Source organism: Pollicipes pollicipes, unplaced genomic scaffold (assembly GCF_011947565.3).
Source record: "Pollicipes pollicipes isolate AB1234 unplaced genomic scaffold, Ppol_2.1 Scaffold_7231;HRSCAF=8579_pilon_pilon_pilon, whole genome shotgun sequence".
Lineage (NCBI taxonomy): Eukaryota > Metazoa > Arthropoda > Thecostraca > Pollicipedomorpha > Pollicipedidae > Pollicipes > Pollicipes pollicipes.
The window spans coordinates 29046703-29067346 of record NW_023597034.1 but is presented as its reverse complement, the minus strand read 5'-3'; the positions used below and the strand labels follow the sequence as shown (position 1 = coordinate 29067346).

The following is a 20644-nucleotide window of genomic DNA, read 5'->3' as shown; positions in this document are numbered from 1 at the left end:
TGGCGTCAGACGCAGGGGGATGCGCGGAGCCCGCCCGGGGCGAGAGCGGGTGGGCCTGGCGTCGTCGCCAGCGACGCCACGCCCGAAGTCTGGCCCAGGGGCACGTTGGAGGCTGGGCTCTGGTAGCAGCGTAGGCCGGTCCGGCGACATATTGGATGGAGGGGGCGAGGCGACAAATCTGGTTCATGCGCAAAAGCGAAGGTAGGCGGACCGAGTTGGAATAATCGCAGAAGATTAGAGGTGGCGCGAGGTCTTCGGGAGTCATGGTTAAGAACATTACATGTTGCGATAACCGCCCTACGGGGAGACGGGCAGGGAAGTCCCGAGGAGGCGCTGCAGGAGAGAGGGTCTCCCGGGGAGTCCCGAGGAGTGAGGAGCGCGGAGGAGAGGTGGTGGCGGCGACATCTGGCTCCGTGGACAACGGGACACCGGCGACAAGCACGGGAAGTCCGCAGGCATGTTGTCGCCGGTGTCCCGTTGTTCCAACCCTAGTCCCAATCCCGATCTTTACCGGGCCATAGACGGCTGGCGCTCCCGTGTCCCTTGACCCCTCCCCACCGGGCGGGCGCGGGCCACGGCCATCCGTTCCCACTCGTGTAGTTGGGGACGGGGGAAGGGGCACTGGCCATGCGACCCCACCGGCCGGGCCCGCTTCATCCTTGCTCTGTGGCTCACATGAGTGTGTGTTGATGTCGGGTGTACCGGAGTCGCACAGTGCCGAGCCGACCGCTTGTGTCATCTGGCTTGTATGCTGACCAATGCGCTCGTCACTGTAAACCCGCTCTTGTAGGGAGGCGTGACAGCAGCAGCCGGCGGCGCAGCAGACAGGGGGTAAGAGGGTAAACTGCTGTCGCTTCCCTCAAAAAGGGGGTAGCGACAGCAGTGTAGCGCGCGCCGCCCATCCCAGAACCGCCCCCCCCCCCCCCTCACGCATGCGTGCATGCACAGAAACAGGAACTCGGGATACAAAACCCACCAGCGTGTTCGTGTTCGTGAACGTGTTCCAGTCAAATCAAAGAAGCTATGTCGAAGGTGACCCAGAGGTATCACGCCCGGAGGCCACTGGAGAGCACCTCGCCTAGCCTAGAGGCACTCGAAAACACGCCAGTAAGTGCAGCGCTATAGGTCCTGGGCAACAACAGGCGAATTTGCAACGATTGTGTTTGAATATGGTATTGGACGGTGTGGCCTGAGTGAGCCCGCCGGTGCCCGGACACAGGGCGAGCCGAGCCCGCCTTGGGGTAAGGGTCCGTGTCCAGGTCACGGGTCCGTGTCCGGGCGCCGGGCAGCTCGAGCTTAACGTGACCACTTCTTGGCTGGGCCGCCGGCCTCGGCCGCAGCGGCCTTCTCCGCCGCCCTCTGTTGCTTCATTCGCAATGTGCCCGCGTCCCCTTGCCCCCCCTGCTCCATGCGAAGTCCTTTGTTACCACCAATTTTCCCTGCCTTCTTTGACTCGGCTTGCTACCCCTGAGCCTTATGGCGCGCCAATTCTCTCTGGTTACCATGCGTCATAGTGGCTCAGGCCTGGCAGCCACCCAGCCCTGCGGGACGCCTCCACCGCCGGTCACCCACGCAAGGCAGCTTATCACGATCCAGGACATCGGCAACCACGGAACAACACGCCAAAGGTATTGGCGTGTTGTTCCAGAACAGAACAAAACGCCCACAACCCGTGGATCGATGGGGCGCCATGAAAGCTGGCGAATGCCTGCGCATCGGGCGCTCTCCACTTCAACAATCAGCTTTAAAAGCTGGCTTGACGCATGCTTCTAAAGCAACAATGGCCGTGCCAAAGGTAGCAGGCGATAAGTCGTTTTGAAGACCGATTGAAAGTAGGGCCTTGGCGGCAAATGGCCATCAGTGCGATTAAACGCATGGCGGTTATAAAGCGCGGGTAGCCACGTAAAGGTAGATTGATCCGGTCTTGTTCGTCGGAAAATGACGCCTTGCGTCTGCATTTTTTGCACAAATGTATGACAACTACAAGACCCGGCAATGCATCGCATTATCAGATACAAGTAGAAGGACCTCTGAATTGGACGCCGGGACATAGATCTCGTATACTAGGTCCTGGCATTTCCACAGCTGGACATGCATCTCGTTGGTCTTCAGGGTCCCCAATTCTTTTTTCGAACCTCACGGTGACGTCAGCTAGAACGTCACACATCTTCCCGCATCCGCGGACCGACGATCTCGTATCGTGAGCGCCAGATGCCTTGGAACACACCACTGTTTCCGGTGGTGCCGGCGGGGATCCAGGTGAGCCAGCACCGCGCTGCCTCACCTGGACTGGCGCACCGGCTCGCAGAAGGGCGGCTGCCCGTTCGGTGCAGCGTCCACGGCGTCGTGCCAGAGCAGGCGCTATTCTGAGGGCGCTGGTGCTCGTCTAAACGTCACTGATTGAAACCTTAGCGCCGTCTTCACTTGAGATGCATCTTAAGTGAAATACATACCTTTCGTTTGAAACAGTGATTAAAAGCCGACCTCTTTGCCGGTAGTTCCCTTCCGCTAACCGTCACCCAGCGGCAGCTACGCTTGAATTCAAACCCCGAAAAACCGGTACCACCTCCACAATAAGCAAATGTGCCCCTCTACTAGAAGCATCGTGACAAATCCATTCTCTTCCTTGCCCCGCTGATCAGATTGGTTTGTAACGACCAAACCACCTGAATATATTGCACACCGTACGTCATAGTAGACGGGTAACTCACGATCAAATGGCGGCTCTCAAGAGTGATATGAGCAAACAGCACAGCAGCGGGTATGGGGCCTTCACAAACGGGCATAGCAAAACATAAGACATATCGGCTGACTGGGGATAGTGGCCTAATACTGTCCCTTGTGCGCAGGCCACGGCGGCGGCGACGAATGTACCTACGAGCCCCAGCTGAGACACAATAACGAATACTAGAGATGCACAACAAACCAGCAGAGTCATGTACAGCTCAGCAACGTACAAAAGTCCCGGACCTTGTGCCTCGCTATTTCTAGGTATTGTAGGAACCAATTGCAAGCCTTACAACGCCAGAAAATCAGCAACTAGCTCCAACGCGACGAGCCACTGGTTTTGGTCAGCCCACTTACTTAGTAGTCAGCGAAACAGCATGCGACTAGTCAAGGCAGAGGTAAGCGCACAGCAATCACGGGAGTAACACGTACACACAGCCGACACGGAGCACCACCCCGATCCGACTCTGAGCCCAGACGCGGCCCAACCTTGAACCAAGCCCAGCCCAGCCCAGCCCAGACTAGACCAGCCCAGCCCAGCCCAGCCCAGCCCAGCCCAGCCCAGGCCAGACCAGGCCCAGGCCAGACCAGACCAGGCCAGGCCAGACCAGACCAGACCAGGCCAGGCCAGCCCAGCACCCAGCCCAGCCAGCCCAGCCCAGCCCAGCCCAGCCCAGCCCAGCCCAGCCCAGCCCAGCCCAGCCCAGCCAGCCCAGCCCAGCCCAGCCCAGACCAGACCAGACCTGCCTCAGCGCAGTTTGACCGAGAACCACGCCGGAGCCCGGGCCTCCAACCAGAGCCCAAGCCTCCAACCCGAGCCCGAGCCCGAGCCCGAGCCCGAGCCCGAGCCCGAGCCCGAGCCCGAGCCCTAGCCCGAGTCCTAGCCCTAGCCCGAGCCCGAGCCCGAGCCTGAGCCCGACCCCAAGCCCGACCCCAGACCAGGGTCTGGGCGCACCGCCGCGATGCTAGTCGTTGCGCTCATTGCCGGTAAATATCTCGTTCAGCTGCTGGGTGACACGAATGAACGTCGTCCGCTTGGGCAGCTCCTTCAGCTTGCCGGCGCCGATGTAGGTGCAGGCGGAGCGCACACCACCCAGCACATCCAACACCGTGGCCGTCACGTCCCCGCGGTACGGGATCTGCACGGTTTTGCCCTCGGAGGCGCTGCCGGAAGGGGCGGGGTCAGCGCCGGCGCGTCGCCGCCCCGCAGCCGGGGTGCCAACGGCAGTCCGTACGGCGACGCCGGCTGGGGGCTCGTGAGGGCCGAGCGAGTTGTCTGCGACAGAGGGCTCTGCCCACACACCTCAGCCGGTCAGCTTGAGGGACCGTTACCCGACTCGATTGAAGCGAATTTTTCATGCAAACAGCACGGGTGGAATAAGCATGAGGAAAATCAGTGAGGTGAATCCATGCCAGGCAACTTTGTTTGACCAGTCACGGCTGCACGTTCATCAAACCAATTGCTCTTGAACAAGATATCCAACCAGGCGGCGATTTCGCCCCTTCGCCACAGCTCAGGCCGGTCACTGCGCCGAGCTCCGGTCACTGCGCGGAGCTCCAGTCACTACACGGGGTTCCAACGTAGCGCGGAGTTTCATTCATTGTGGGTGGTTTCGGTCATTGCGCAGGGTTCCGGTCACTGCGCGGGGCTCCAGCCACTACACGGGGTTCCGACGTAGCGCGGAGTTCCATTCATTGTGGGTGGTTTCGGTCATTGTGCGGGGCTCCGGTCATTCCGCGGGGTCCCGGTCACTGCACGGGTCTCCGGTCACTGCGCAGGGCTCCGGTCACTGCGCGGGGCCCCGGTCACTGAGCGGGTCTCCGGTCACTGCGCGGGCTTCGGTCAATGCGCGGGGCTCCGGTCACTGCGCGGGTCTCCGGTCACTGCGCGGGTCTCCGGTCACTGCGCGGGGCTCCGGTCATTCCGCGGGGTTCCGGTCACTACGCGGGTCTCCGGTCACTGCGCGGGTCTCCGGTCATTCCGCGGGCCTCCGGTCACTGCGTGGGTCTCCGGTCACTGCGCGGGGCTCCGGTCATTCCGCGGGTCTCCGGTCACTGCGCGGGTCTCCGGTCATTCCGCGGGGTTCCGGTCACTGCGCGGGTCTCCGGTCATTCCGCGGGTATCCGGTCATTCCGCGGGTCTCCGGTCATTCCGCGGGGTTCCGGTCACTGCGCGGGTCTCCGGTCACAGCTCACCGAGTCAGGCCAGCCAGCAAGATTGATTGCCCTCATGGTTACCAGTCCTATATCTGGCACGTGACCGCGGAACATAGCACGACCACAGCGCCAGACTCTAACGAGCTGCCCAGGCGCAATCAGTCATGCAGACTCGGGAGGGACACAGCTTGTGGCGGGTAAGGGTTCAGAGTGAGCGCGGTCGCGCCTGAATGGCAGCCCCGCATGGCCAATCTGCGACGAATAACAAACGTGACAGCCTAACGGTCCGAACCTCGCATAAACGTTCAAAGGAGTCCCGAGCGCGCATAGCACGAGACCGTTACATTAATGGATGTTTGGAACGAGTAGCGCCAGCCACCACAAGGACACTGTTTGAAAATATACTACCGGTCGAATCAATGCGGTTCTCCGTTGCCGGAAACTTCACTTTGCAAATGCGAGCAGGCCGTTGGAAACTGGCTTCATAAATACAAATGCACAGTCAACAATAAGCTGTTTCTGCGGCGTCCGGAAACACTGTTCGCTCTGCTTCCAATATTTGCGCACCAGTTGGCATTGGTCAATGAGAACGACCTCTGCAAATACTAGCAAAATGGTTTACCCGCAAGCCCATTCAGCCCGACACAGCCAGCCTGGTCTATCTGGCCGTCCATACCTGACACTGAAGCCGTCAGCGCTCTCCCTCCCAACTCACACAACCTAGCCGCACCAGCGCGGCTCGTTCAGCCCCGCGTGGTCAGCCGCGCCGACCCGGCGTCGCTGGCCGAGCGGGCCGGCTCTGGCAGCCTCGGACGTCCCGCGGCCCACAAACGCTCACCGGTACTCAGCCACGCCGCCCGCGTGCTTCTGCATGGCCGTGGCGGACGACATGCCGTAGAAGAGCTTGTACTTGCGGCCGTCGCGCTCGATCACCTCGCCGCCCGACTGGTCATGGCCGGCCAGCATGCCGCCCAGCATGACGAAGTCGGCGCCGGCCCCGAACGCCTTGGCCACGTCGCCGGGGCAGGTGCAGCCGCCATCCTGGGGTGGCGGCCGGGCGGGTTGGGCGCGGTCAGGGGCACACGGCTACGCGGCACGGTCCCCGACACCGCTGGTCGGGCTCCCCGATCGTCTGTGGTCACGCTTGGCGCGCGGTGAAGCGACGCGCAACGGCCGTCCTTAAAGCAAAGCTGACGACAAAATGTTGTTGCTGACGTCGAACACTAAGCTACTTGGTCATTCAGGTCTGAAATACATCATAAAAAGGAAGCAAAACGTGAAGGTGGACGAAATGGCTGCCTGACACACCATGGCGCCAACAGACAAACGAGAGACATACGGAGCATCAAATTACGTCGACTTCTGCCGTCTCAAACACACATCTAAACGCGTTAGAAAATTCCTGTCATAAATGACACATGAACCGGATGCGATGCGGCTTGATACATCTGAACGAGTTCATATGGTGGCACCAAAGACCGGCTAAAACCGAGACTGTAGACGACAACACGGTCGTCGCTCGAAGCCCGGCCCGGCTCACTCACAACGCACACAGCATGTGACCTGGCACACCGATGTTCAGCGCGCCCCAGACAGAGCGGCGGACAACACACCCTGCCAGACTCACGGGCGTCACACCCCAGGCCAGACCGGCACACGTCATACACACTGCCAGACTCACGGGCGTCACACACACCGCCAGAGCGGCGGACGTCACACCCCGGCCAGACCGGCGGACGTCACACCCCCTCCCCCCCCGCCAGACCGGCGGACGTCCCCCCCCCCGCCAGACCGGCGGACGTCACACACCCACAGACCGGCTGACGTCACACACCCCGCCAGACCGGCGGACGTCACACCCCAGGCAAGGGCGTACGGCCCGGCCGACTTACCGAGATGATGTGGCCGCCGAGCCCCTTGGCGGCGTCGCCGCACTCGAGCACGGCCGACACCTGCGGGTAGCCGACGCCCGTCTTCTTGCGCGTGGTGCAGACGGAGCCGGGCCCAATGCCGACCTTGATGAGGTCAGCGCCCGACAGCAGCAGCTCCTCCACCATCTCGCCCGTCACCACGTTACCGGCCTGCGGTGCGACGGAGGTCAGTCGACAGTCTCACATCCAACCTCGCTAGCGAACTGCAAGACACTTGTGATATCCGCCAACGCGTCAGCTGCCTAGACCTACGGAAAACCTATAATGCACTATCACCATTCATGACCTCTCCCACCAGTAGCGCCTGGCGTCTTGTTGCCAGCCTCGAGAGCTAGAGAAGTTAGCTGCATGATTTAAAGCGTGACTTGCCACCGGCCTGGAGACACCATCGGGATGAGACCGTCAAATCACCGGCCACCGTCACGTCATGCTACAGAGCATATACATATACTGCACGCCTCCCCCTCCGCTTATCCTTAAAACGCGCAAACCGCCACCAGCGTAAACACAGCGGTCCGGTCTGGCCTCTGCACGTCACCAGCTCACTGCCCACGGAGGCCTCAACACCCCCGCGCCCCGCCGTCGCCCGCGAGGCCCACCGGCCACCCGCTGCGGTCGCGCGCCCGGCCGGCCGGCCGCCGCGGCGTCCCTCACCATGATCGTGTGATGCGGGAAGGTGGCGCGCACCTTGCGCACGCACTCGACGAAGAGCTCCGAGTAGCCGTTGGCCACGTCCAGACAGATGAAGCGCAGCTCTGGCACGGCCTGCACGATCTCGGCCAGCCGGTCGAAGTCGGCCGCGCTCGTGCCGGCGCTCACCGCCACGAAGTACAGGGTCTCCGGCTGCGCGGCGGCGAACTGCTTCCACGCCTCCACCGGGTAGTGCTTGTGGATGGTGGTGAAAATCTTGTGCTGGCGGCGCAGGCACGGCGCGGTTCGGCTTCGCATGAGGCGGCGGTGTGCGGCGTTGCGGTCGCGTCGACACCGGAGGGTATTGGGTAGCGGTGTGCACCCGCTGAGGTCCGTGAATTGAGGGTGTCAGGCAGCGGGATGACGAGTACGTGATAGCATCAGCACAAATCATATCCTCACTACTGCAAAATGTGTATTTTTGTTGCATATCGGTCGCGGGCAACAACGGTCTGAGTTCGCATCCGCATCAGGTGGCATGCGGGCAGTGGCACTGGCGCGTTCAAAGCGTGCAAGTCACGCGGTAAGATCATCATACACGATATATTCGCTGTTTCAAAACCTTTGTGCCAATGACGATCGATGAACTAAAGCCAGGTCACCCTTGACGTTTTGCTGTATTTCACGCAAACAAATGGTGGGCACAGCTCATGCTGTGAATTACACATGCATGCGTATATTCCACCGACGATGACCTAACTAACGACCCTCAGATCAACGACGTCAGGTCACGGTGTTAGCGCCTGGCCCACATGGTGCCACCGCCATTAACGCCACCGCGCCCGGGGTGGTGTGCAGTTCCCCGCTCGTGTAGGGTCAGCGCGCCGTCGATGGGCGCCGCGCAGCAGACACCGCTTCCACATACCTTGGCCAGCGCCACGGCCATTTCGAACGTTCCGACCGTGTCCATGTTGGAGGCTATGATGGGCACCCCGGTCCAGGTGTACTTGGAGTTGCGAAACGTGATCGTCCTTTCCACGCATACCTGGCGACCGAGCCATTCCGATTAGTATTTAAGAAGCCAAAATATTGCTGGCAGAGGACATACCGATACTTGGAATCTGTCCAATATACATCACCTTCTACGCAGACTTAACGGAAGTACACATGCGTCTCATGCATCAATGATGGAAGGCAATCTGAACTTAAGATTACCCACATCTGCCCATCTCACTCACATCTGCTACCCACTCACATCCGCCCAGCTGACTGGTATCTGCCAGCTGATTCACATCTGCCCACCTGACTGAATCTGCTAATCTGGCTCACATCTGCCCGTCTGAATCACGTCTGCCCATCTGAATCACATCCGCTTACCTGACCCATATCTTCCACCTGACTCATATCTACCCATCTGACTCATATCTACCCATCTGACTCATATCTATCCATCTGACTCACATCTGCCCTACTCTTCAGCGTGCTCCGTTTGGGTCGCAGCAGAACATCTTTGAAGTCCAGCTTCACGTCTGTATCGATGCGCGGCATAGTGAAGCGCTACGGGTCTGTGAAATACAGCAGACGTATAGTGCGGGATCGCAACATACGGCATCACCACACACACACACACCACCCGGCACCCCTGGCTCAGGTGCCCACACACCACATCCCTATTCAGGTGCCGTGTGTATGGTAATGCCGTATAAGCCGTATATAACACCACGCGACACGGCGTTCGGCAGTCGTTACCGTAATGACATACCTGCTTTGGGGTATTCAGTATGAACAGCTCGGAATACAGAGGCGAGGGACGTCTAATGGCAAATGACTCCAGCACAGGCGCTGGAACTGCTGCGCCATAACGCTGGGGGGGGGGGGGGGGGGGGGCGGGAGGGGGAAGGGCAGGGACTCGGGAACCCAGTTACCACAGATTTTTCATTGGGTTTATGGTGGTGGATGGCAAGCAACAAACCGAAATGCCTTGGAACCCGGAAAATTCGAAATTAGATGGTGTTCAGCAGACATGCACCGGTATGAAATAACCATCAAAACAGCCAGCTTGCTGTCATCCTGCTGTCAGTAGCACACCGTCCCACAAACTGGGCGCATAGCATGCAGCATGTTATTGCAGACCACTGTCCAACCGGCAAAGCCGCGCACCTAAGGAGGACTATTTAAAGCCGTGGACCCAGGGAAGAATGCTTTAAACCTCAGCAAACTGACACGCAAAGGCGGGCCTCGTGCAGGCGAGACAGTCAGTGGCGCCCTAAAATTTCCTGAGCTCTTCCTCACTCTGAAGGCTCGTTCATCGGCCTGCAAGGTGAAACGTGAAGGTAAGGTCAAGATCGGCTCTATCAAGTTTACGCATGATGACTTATCAACATACATCATAATTCAAGTGTGTCAAAGTGACGAGGCTGGCAGGTTTGTTTAACCAGCCTCCCAGGCTTGTTGATAGGGGTAACTGAGGTGATGTACGCAGAGGACCATCGATTATACATGTAATTCCGGGAACTGAAAAGGCTGGCTCAATGCGCACATCGGAGTCTTTGAGTATCTAGGCGTCACTCAGCCATCCGCTTTGCTTGTCACCTGTGTATGCGTGCTGTAAACGGACCCACGCACAGTCGTACGCTTGCTTCGCTGGTTTCCACTAATAACTGCACCTTACCTAACACTGGCACCGAGAACCCGAATGACGACCCCAAAGCCGGATCCTGAGAAACAAGACCGCAGCCGAACACGCCATGTTTTGATGATGGATTGGACAGCACGGCCAATTCACAAGTCTTTCAGAAGGGGAATTTGGGGGTCGGGGGAGTCAAGTTTACAGGCAGTGATTGACTATTTCAGCGTTAAAGTACATATTACGGGCAGGGTTTTAAAGATCACTAAGGGAACACAGTTTCATATTTCTCACATCTCCCGCCTAATGGCGTCTTTAATACGTAAATACTCAAACGGACACACAATATAAGTGAGAGTTGGCCATTGGAAATGAGTTAACACACTAGAGTCGAAAATAAGTATCTTAATGTGATGACGTGAGATGTCAGGCCCAATTCCCTTCCGATGGGCATTTAAAACAATGATGCAAACAACTGAAGGCGTTTATCACATAGGTTTAACAAAATGATTAGAAAACGTGACAAAAAACGCACATGTTCGAGTATCAACCGCGTTGCACCATTCGAAAATTATTGCATCAGAATGTTGTGTTTCCCACCCATGTAATGGTCCCAAAACTCGGAAAACTGTTCTAAAACCAGACAGCATCTTCAGTTGGTGCTTGCAATATGTGCTGAAAACAGCATGTGGGTTTCCACGCGGCCCACGTCTCTCCCCTTCCATCCTCACCCGCCCCCCCCCCTCCCCCAACCTGCCGCTATGGCGTGGCAGATTCGGCGGACCAAGTATGAGGCCCGTGTGGGTGGCGCCCAGGCTCAAGGGCACCGCGCGGTGGCCGGAGCCCCACGCAGCTGCGACCACCAGACATCGGTCTACCAGTCTGGGACTCCAGGCACCGCAACCCGCAGACAACGCGCCCGGCCGACGCAGCCACGCGCGGCGATTGCCAGTAGCGGGCAGCGCTACGCGTCTGCAGCGCGTACAGCGCGCGGCCGTCGCAGCGGCCCGTGGGTGAAGTGGCTGCGACTCCGGGCGGTTCACCGCGCCGAATGGACGGATGTTCACGGGCCAGCCAGCGCCCAAAGGCGGCCGGCCCAACCACCAGGCAATCCTGGTCCAGCCGCAGACAGGGCAGCGATCCGCGAACCGGCGGCCCGTCACGCGTTTAAAGCTCCCCTCGCGCCGATCGCCGTGCCTAAGCGCCGGGCTACCCATGATCCGCCATTGCCTTTCCTTCTGCACTGCCACAATAATGGCTGGAGCACTCGCGGGGTTCTTGCGACACAAACGGCATCCTCCATAGCCGAGCCCAGTTACCCATCCACTTTCCAGGAACTCTTCATCATCCCTGTCAGAAGGGAGCATATTATGCTGCTGTAACCCAAAGCCTGGTTCATAACAGTCTTTTGGTGTACTAGCTTTCATATCACCTTCAGGGGATTTTGGTCAAGCACTCAGATGAATGCTTGTTAACAGGAAGTACTCAGCTGGCTCCGAAGACCGCACCTGATGACTTTTTCATTACTTGAAATCCTTGTACTCAATTATTTTCAAATCCATGCCTATGCAAACATGCAAGGATGTCATCTTCTCAGCATGGTAAATGTGACAAGGATCTCCTAATAGCCTGTTCAATGTGCTACACTTACACACTATGCTGCATTTCAAGGAAATGACATTCTTCAGATCACACACTCAACATATCAGGGTGAAATAGTGCTGTGCCAAATAACCAGGCCAGTCATATTGCATAAATTGCATGACACTGCTTCCTGCACTCTCAGGCAGGGTGTGTGCCAAGATAGATCAGCCCCCAGTTTGGACAGTTTGATCAAACTGGGTCCGATCAGTGTGTCCCCAGTGCAGGTAAGTGCATTCATTAAGTGCACAAATGCATATTGTGCATATCATGCATAAGGTGCAGGAGGCAGAAACAGGATAACACTCAGCAGGTCATCCCAATGGCATGGCAAACAGTTTCTCAGCCTGATCTGCCAATGATCACCCCTGTTCTCTTCTGTTAGGGATACCTATCTAGTTTAGAGGCTTGTACAACACAGCTTTTCATTCCCCACCCAAAGACGTCATATTTACCCAGCACTTCAACCAATCTACAAACAGTGTGGAAGACTGCTTGGATACCCAAGGAACATATTTCACTGAATTCTGGTTACCTTGTCCCTATACATTTTTATGGTTCTTGATGGGCAGCAGAATTGTTGTGGTTAGGTGAAGCAATGGCACCAGGGTCCCAGTTGCTGCATGTTTGTGGTGCTCAGATGTTCACTGTCATAGTTATTTAAGTTGCCAGGTAAGAGTTTTGATGACCTGTTTTACCATTAATTACAATATGTCCTGCCTTAAAAGGATGATTGATGTACAATGCTCTTTTTAACATGAGGTAGCAATGTATACCATGACTGGTACAGCATTACCCATGAGTGGGTAAAAATGTTTTTGTATTTAAAAGACCCCATGCAGTGCTATTACAGCACAAAACATGATGGTCACTGAGTGGTTCGCCACATGTCAGTTTGCATATTGCCCAGCCTGCAGAAAATCCGTCCAATGTGCAGGAAGCTTATGCTACATCAGCACATTAAGCCTGGTGCAAACATGCCCTTAACTCAGCCTGGACCAACAGCACTGAATTCTCCACTTATTTTGGCTTGAAAAAAGTTTCGAGAATATTTCTGGCTAACACTACTTTTGCAACAGTCCCACAGCCGATCGCAGATCTTGACAAGATCCTGTTGAGGCAGAGGTGGGCAACAATCTCCAATTTGGGGCAGTTTATCAAAAATAGTGACAGAAATTGCTAAACTGGACTGCTCAGGAAGATGTATTTGCGGTTGAAAAATTGCCCCGAACTCGGCAGTCTACCTTCCTATCTGAATGAGAACTTTCTGCAGTCCAAACATCTCATCAGCATGTTCACCATAGTTTGCAGACTGACCATTAAAGCATCATAATTCCCAGAAACATGGGCTCACGCCTTAAGTGGCCCCACCCTCTTCACCACCGCTCCAGCACCATACCTTTCACCTCCCTGACCCTACGGAAAACACCACCGCAGTTTCGCGGGTCCCACCGCAGAATCACTCACGAGACGACGCCAACTGAGACCAAGGCTACTTAACGATGCCATTTGAGACCATGAGAAGACCGCTTTTGGAACAAAGGCGTCATATTATAGGGCATAAATACTATGGGTGGCTGCAGCTAAATCATATTTTTGCCAGCTTTACTTCAAAAGACAACTTTTAAGGATAACTTTTAAAGAGATGACTTACAGTTTTATCCAGCTAAAAAATACGCTTAATGGCAAGAAACCATAGATCTCAGCTACAAAATTTTACATGATAAGAGGCATTTTCCCCTTCATTACTCAAAGTGTGAGGTAATGAGCGGAGACAGGCATCGAAAACCTGTGTGTCGGGGCAGCAAAGGAACACCACAAGCGGTAGCAAAATGGATCTCCGAGATAGAATACAAAATAATGAAACTCTTCGAATCCAAGCATTTTGATACATCAATTTGGCTCAATTAATTCTTTCACGAATGTCGGGCATGAGCATGCCTTTGAATTTTTTGTCTTCCCGGTGTTGTGCGAAACGGTAGGCCAATATGTGAGATAGAGCTTGACTTAGTTTTATATTTTGAAGGATTTTAAATTCAAAAATCCTTATACAAGCACTAATGGTGCACTCAATAGCAGAAATATTGTACAATCTACCACATTTGGTCTTTTTATGATGTTCAGATAGACAGCAGTAGATTAGTGTGCACCGACTCCGTCTAGAATTTTTCTCTGCGGGGCTTACTGCGCAGGAGGGACGAGTGCGACGCGTTTCCGTTTTTGTGCGTGTTCGTGGTTGTAGTCGCATTGGTGGTGGCAAAGGGTGACACGCGGTGGTTGGCAGTTGAGAGGTGCGCTCGTGAATAGAGTTGGTAATTAATACTAGCTCAGTGGTAAAAGCCCACAAACGATTCTTGCATCCCCGCCTCCGCATTGTGTTCAGGAAGTGTGCGTGACTGAAAATACACCTGACGTTTCGGAGTTCCTGTTTTTGTGGTAAGGGAGGTATGCGAGAAAAAAAACGTTCATGAGCATTGGTGCCAGTGTGTAAATCAGTTCTGTGACTTCCTCACGGCGTGTTCATATCACCATAAGGGTCGTAATGTGTGCTCTGATTCTTGGCGGTAGAGTATTGGGGTTTGATGTGGAATGAATGCAGTGATTTCATTGAAAGGACATGGGTCATGGATGTGATGGTTCATGCATGGTCAGGGTAAGTTGATGCACAAATCAATCCCTTAATCCCCTCAGTTTGCAGCCCAAGGCCTAAACTCTGTTGTCTTGCATCTCAGAGTGCAAGAGTACCTCACTATGCATTCATTTTCTTGGGATATGCTGTGCATGTGAAACCATGCATATGGTGCAGACTGGAGTCAATTTATGCACAGTCATCCTGAGTGTGATATGTAGCTGCATATCATGATGACAGCTGGGAAGATAAAACAATTGTCAGCAAGTGTCAAAGTTTGTTGCTGATATTGGACATCAATTGATTAGGCAGTATTTGGTTTTGTGTTAACTAATATTGTGCTTGTTATATCTATTTGTGAAAAGTTGATGATGGATTTACTTTCAATTCAGGTGATTTTATGTGTAAGCCTTTGAAGAAAGTAAAGCTCATGTAGTACAAAGTGCAAAGTGTTCCATTATTGTAGTGATTTGCTAGCCTTAATCTGGTGGTCTGTTATGTAACACTATGGGGCATTGACCCTGATGCATTTAGACCTTTGCTGTACTTTGACCTTATAATTGGGTATGAAGTTAGAAGTTAGAAGGTTGCATATTAGGCCAGAATTGGGTATGAAGTTATTCAAAATTTTTTCTCAATTATGGTGGGATTAACTGCAGTTACTATGCATCCAGATGTATTCATGTCTATAGCATTTTATTTTATTTCTGATTGAGAGCTTATTCTGGCATATCATATGTGTATATATATATATATATATATATATATATATATATATATATATATATTGTACATACATGCACATTATAAACTTGGTTCATGTGGTAAAAGTACTTAACATCAGTAATACTAGGCTGGTGGTAACACATTAGGCTACTGTTATAACAAGTCAGACCAGAGGCTTGTTGAGTCAATTTGAGCATTGAATGAATTTCCCAAATGGGGTAGACTGACTACAACAATTTTTACAAACCAATTCTTTTGCAACCATTGATAGCAGTGGTTACCAATAAAGGAAACCCATGCATTAGGCCAAGTATATGCAAGAATATTATTACCCTTTACCCCATGTAGCTATCAGCAATGTGAAGTACAAATCATTGGAAGTGGCACTGTGTGGTATATGATCAGACATAATTGCAAATTACCATCACTTACTTTACACAAAATAATGAAGTTCCTGCTTAGTTCTAACCTGATATCCCCTGCCCCCCCCCCCCAAAAAAAAATGGCAGTAGTAGCCCTACTGCCAAACCTTGTGCTGACTGACTACTGATTGCAGTATTTCCTTTGCAGAAAATGCCTCGTCGTGGTCGTGCTGCTGCCCCGGCGCCTCGGGCACCGCCCCGGGCCGCCGCGCCGCCTCCTCGGCCGGCTCCGGCTCCGGCTCCGGCCCCGGCCCACAGGTGAGCTCAGACCGGCGCATGACGCGCTCAGCCATGTCATCGCCGCACACCGCCATCGCGCGAGTGTGTCGAGATAGGAGGACACTTGTTGAGAAGAAGTCCGGTGCTGGTCGATTCCCGGCAAGTGCAGGTGTAAGCATGACATGGCCGGCGGTGCAGTCAGAGGGTCACGTCTGTTGGACCAATGTGCCTGCGTTGGATGATTATCTGTCGTGCTCAACGTGCCTGCGTTGGATGATTCTCTGTCGTGCTGTCTGCTGGAGAGGGGCACTGTTTGGACTCGTCTGTCCGCGGTTCGCGGAAAGCATCCTTACCTGACGGTTGCACGTACGTCTGGCGTACGTCTTCTGTGTCTGGTTCGTTTAGTGTGACTGAACACAGCCATCAGTTCTCTAGCACGCGGAATGGGGCTGTCACATTGTTCTGTCTGTCATCCCCTGTCATTGTTCTCCCTTTTGTTTCCTCGCTCCATTTCGCTGGTCATATATGGTTTCTTGTTTCCCCATCCTCACAGGCTTGTTCTTCGCTGCCAAACGCCGTCCTAGGTCGCCGTCGATGACGGCACTCACAACTGCGTAGCACTAACATTTGAGTGCAGTACTTATACACTGTTGTAAGGTTTTAAAAGGTTGTAAGGTATTGTAAGGCAATTAAGGTTACCTGTGACGCCATATTTATCAACTTGGGTACCGCGATTGCGTACCTAGAACGTGCGCTCCTCTGGCCTCGACCGCGCCTAACGACTGCCGCCCTCGTTCCCAGCTCGGTGCCGGCCGCCGCTCCGGCTGCCCATCCGCCGGCGCCGATGGCGGCGCCCTCGCAGGGGCCCGGCCTCATGGGCCAGATGGCGGCCACCGCCGGCGGCGTGGCCATCGGCTCCACCGTCGGCCACGTTCTCGGTCACGCGCTGACCGGCGGCGGCGGCGGTGGCGGCGCGGCGCCGGCCGAGGCGGCGCCGGCGCCGGCGCCGGCCGCTCCTGCACCGCTCTACCCCTCGCAGGGCATGTCGGGCGGCGGGCCGAGCGAGCCGACCGGGCCCTGCGCCTGGGAGGTGAAGCAGTTCCTGCAGTGCGCCCAGAACCAGTCGGACATTTCGCTCTGCGAGGGCTTCAACGAGGCCTTGCGCCAGTGCAAGGCGTCCAACAGTGAGGGCGGCCACTGGCGGCGGGCGGCGGCTTTGTGTGGCAGCTAAACCAAGATGATTGCTGATGACTGACATTAACGATGATGATGTTCAAATTGACTTGTTCCCGTTCAAACAGACCTAGTCCGTTGGCGTTTTGTTAGCGTGCGCTGTTCGTTTCGTACATTACGATTAATTGTATTTCGGAACGAAGTACAACTTTACTTCCCACGCAATGAGCTGGTCTCTTAAGATAATTTTATGATCTTCGTTGTCTTGAATGCCGAAATTAAGGCGTATATGTGCAATCCAGACTCCGGTTGTTTTCAAATCACTAGCCTCTTTTGGAGGGCACGTTTTATATGCACGCCGTGTGTTGACACGCGATAATCACGGGACAGACCGAGTTGTCATCCAGATTGATTTGAAGTGTTCCCCAGCTGTGTAACTCATGGCCGCTGTCCGCAGCGTGTTCGTGTGATGAAAGCATGATATTGTGTAATGTTTCCGGCTTCAGCGAAACCTCTCGGCTTCTGGAATCTGCTAGACTTTTCCTCTCGTTACGTAATGCTTTGTTACATAACATTTTTTCTCTTTCAGGGATGTAACGGATCGATAGCGTCGCCGTTGAAGCCGTGACCCGGGATGCTAAATTTAGTGTCGTCTTGACCGTCTGCCAGCCGGCCGGTGCCACTCTCCTCCCACGGGCACGCCCTGTGAGCCGTAGTCACGTGTAGATGTTAACCCGTGATTGGGGACAACGCCAGGCGCGGCGCGCAGCTGTACACTGCGCGTCCCGTGTCAGGGGATGCAATATACATCAGGCGTAGACGTGGAGTTTGAGAGCCGCTGGCCAGTCGCCAGATCTGTGGGTCGGCGCGGCCGGTTTTGAGGAGTGCAGTGGTAAGCACATACGGCGGTCGGCGGTGCGCTCCGCCGTCCACCAAAGGCGAGGCTGGCGGCGAGCACGCTGGCCTGTACCAGTGAGGAAGAGCGTGCACCGCTCGCCCCGGACGGGCCGCCGGCGTGGCTGGGACGGACGCTGGACCGCATGGCTCGGCCACTTCACCGAACGGCCGATGCGACGGGGGGGGGGGGGGAGGGGGTGTGGACGTTTGACACGCTGATCGCTGCAGGATTTAGACGGCAGCGGACGTTCGGCACGCTGATCACTGCAGGGTTTAGACGGAGGGGGTAGACTTTCGGCCTGCTAATCACTGCAGGATTTAGACGATGCGGTTGCACATATGGCCTGCTGATCACTGCAGGGTTCAGATAGCGGGAATGGACCTTTGCCCTGCTGATCACCGCAGGGTTTAGGTAGCGGGAGTGGACCTTGGGTCTGCTGATCACTAGGGTTTAGACGACGGGATTGAACCTGTTGCCTGCTGATCCCTGCAGGGTTTAGATGAAGGGGTGTTCCTTTGGCCTGCCGATCACTGCAGGGTTTAAATGGGTTGTTCCTTTGGCCTGCTGATCGCGGCGGGGTTTAGACGGCGGGGTGTTTCTTAGGCCTGCTGACCACCGCAGGGTTTAGGTGGCGAGTTGGACCTTTGGCCTGCTGATCAATACAGATTTAGATGGCGGGGTGTTCCTTTGGCCTGCTAATCACTGCAGAATTTAGATGGCGGGGTGTTCCTTTGGCCTGCTAATCACTGCAGGGTTTAGATGGCGGGGCGTTCCTCTGGCCTGCTAATCACTGCAGGGTTTAGATGGCGGGGCGTTCCTTTGGCCTGCTAGTCACTGCAGGGTTTAGATGGCGGGGTGTTCCTTTGGCCTACTAATCACTGCAGGGTTTAGATGGCGGGGCGTTTCTTTGGCCTGCTGATCACTGCAGGGTTAAGATGGCGGGGTGTTCCTTTGGCCTGCTAATCACTGCAGGGTTTAGATGGCGGGGTGGACCTTTGGCTTGCTGATCACTGCAGAGTTTAGATGGCGGGGTGTTCCTTTGGCCTGCTAATCACTGCAGGGTTTAGATGGCGGGCGTTCCTTTGGCCTGCTGATCACTGCAGGGTTTAGATGGCGGGGTGTTCCTTTGGCCTGCTAATCACTGCAGGGTTTAGATGGCAGGGTGGACTTTTGGCTTGCTGATCACTGCAGGGTTTAGATGGCGGGGTGTTTCTTAGGCCTGCTGATCACCGCGGGGTTTAGATGGCGGGGTGGACCTTTGGCCTGCTAATCACTGCAGGGTTTAGATGGCGGGGTGTTCCTTTGGCCTGCTAATCACTGCAGGGTTTAGATGGCAGGGTGGACTTTTGGCTTGCTGATCACTGCAGGGTTTAGATGGCGGGGTGTTTCTTAGGCCTGCTGATCACCGCGGGGTTTAGATGGCGGGGTGGACCTTTGGCCTGCTAATCACTGCAGGGTTTAGATGGCGGGGTGTTCCTTTGGCCTGCTGATCACTGCAGGGTTTAGATGGCGGGGTGTTCCTTTGGCCTGCTGATCACTGCAGGGTTTAGATGGCGGGGTGTTTCTTTGGCCTGCTGATCACCGCACGGTCGGGGCAGGTCACGGATGAGTCGATTGCTGGTCCCATCGCCGCCCGACGCTTATGGCCTACCACATCACGTGCGTCGTAAGGGCGCATCAGCAATTGCTATGGCGTTGTTTTGCATAGCAGTTCATTTTGCATGCTACCGTCATGTTTTTTTTTTATTTTTAGAAATTTTCAATTGCAATGGCCGTTGAGCTGAACGCTCGTCATTCCGAGGCACGCGGAGCGATCAGAATATGCACAATCATAGAGCACGTTTATGGTTCAGGAGCGTCCATGAATTATTTCCCCAGGGTGCATAAATCGTGGTGTGATTGTCCGCATGCCGACTGGTGGACCTTATAACCATACTTAGCGTTGAGGCCTTCCTTAATGTCGCTTGCCCTGTCTATTCAATACGACGCAATCGCGATGCCAAAGGATATGGCCCACAAGTTATCGCCGGGAAGGAGGGCACCCGGCCAGTGGCATCGCCCGTTGGCCCATAGCCGGAACATGCTAATTTCAGGTTCACTTTACTGCACCACTGCATCGATGATGCTTAGCGTTTTACGGCGCGCCGACCGTCATGCCCGCGCTTACACAACGCTAAACCGCTGCCGAAGGGCGTCAATGACTGACAATCCTGTCTGCCGCTAGAGAGGAACATAGGTGACCCAGGGCAAGCGAGCAAGAACCGTCACCAAAAATGTCAGAATGGGTAAGACAAGGAGCATCTCGTCCGAGATGAAGTAACCCCTCTTCACTGAACTGTGTTCGTTGTAAATTAAGTGGCGAACGAAATTAATGATTACGGACCAAGGGCATCAGGCCCATCTCCGCCGCACAAGTCCTATTATGTCGCGTAGGTATAGCCAATTCTTATTCTGCAGGTTGCCTCTTCGTGCTTTATTTTCCGAAATTTCTACTTCCATGGCCTTAACGGTGGCTTAATCGCTTAAAGCTTATTGGCTGTCTGACCCCAGCAGCGTTCCCATTTTCCTTTTATTCAGGCCGTGATGGCTAGGTAAAAGTTTCTGGCCAGCAAGGGTAAAAAGGGTATGGGCGGTGGCATTCGCTACTCGCTTTGCGGACGCGTCAGCAGGCTCATTACATCCGATGCCCACAGGGCTCGGTGTCGAACGAAGAACGACGGCCTTCCCCGCAAGGTACAGCGCTGACAGAAGGCTTAATAACGTTATCAATAAGGGGCGTTGGTAGTTACACGTCGTCAGTCTACAGCTTCGTGTTCTTACAGCCGGACATGTGGGGGAAGTCCTAGCCGACTTCGGTGCAACTCA

General features: G+C 55.0%; 2 protein-coding genes across 2 annotated transcripts; one reads left to right on the top strand and one right to left on the bottom strand.

The window, feature by feature from the left end:
- Positions 1 to 3457: 3457 nt before the first annotated feature.
- LOC119110317 (GMP reductase 1) lies at positions 3458 to 13237 on the bottom strand. The gene is made up of 7 exons (XM_037234093.1): positions 13112 to 13237; positions 8907 to 9010; positions 8371 to 8490; positions 7470 to 7727; positions 6777 to 6965; positions 5723 to 5925; positions 3458 to 3891 (listed from the first exon to the last, which is right to left on the bottom strand). Exons 2-7 carry the CDS (start codon positions 8991 to 8993, stop codon positions 3693 to 3695), a joined length of 1056 nt encoding a protein of 351 aa, XP_037089988.1. The 5' UTR covers positions 8994 to 9010; positions 13112 to 13237; the 3' UTR covers positions 3458 to 3692.
- Positions 13238 to 13932: 695 nt separating this feature from the next.
- On the top strand, positions 13933 to 17620 carry LOC119109470 (coiled-coil-helix-coiled-coil-helix domain-containing protein 10, mitochondrial). Its single transcript, XM_037233095.1, has 4 exons — positions 13933 to 14148; positions 15638 to 15747; positions 16510 to 16892; positions 17471 to 17620. The coding sequence occupies exons 2-4, from the start codon at positions 15641 to 15643 to the stop codon at positions 17476 to 17478; spliced, it is 498 nt and encodes a 165-aa protein (XP_037088990.1). The 5' UTR covers positions 13933 to 14148; positions 15638 to 15640; the 3' UTR covers positions 17479 to 17620.
- Positions 17621 to 20644: the final 3024 nt, after the last annotated feature.

Bases quoted from the DNA above. Each gene is read 5' to 3' on its own strand.
- LOC119110317 (XM_037234093.1), bottom strand. From the start codon at position 8,993: ATGCCGCGCATCGATACAGACGTGAAGCTGGACTTCAAAGATGTTCTG. The intron at 8,491-8,906 runs GTGAGTCAGATG...CTCGGTCGCCAG, and splicing joins CGCTGAAGAGTAGGGCAGAT to GTATGCGTGGAAAGGACGAT. The intron at 5,926-6,776 runs GTAAGTCGGCCG...CCGCCACCCCAG, and splicing joins TCGGCGGCCACATCATCTCG to GATGGCGGCTGCACCTGCCC.
- LOC119109470 (XM_037233095.1), top strand. From the start codon at position 15,641: ATGCCTCGTCGTGGTCGTGCTGCTGCCCCGGCGCCTCGGGCACCGCCC. The intron at 15,748-16,509 runs GTGAGCTCAGAC...CCTCGTTCCCAG, and splicing joins GCTCCGGCCCCGGCCCACAG to CTCGGTGCCGGCCGCCGCTC.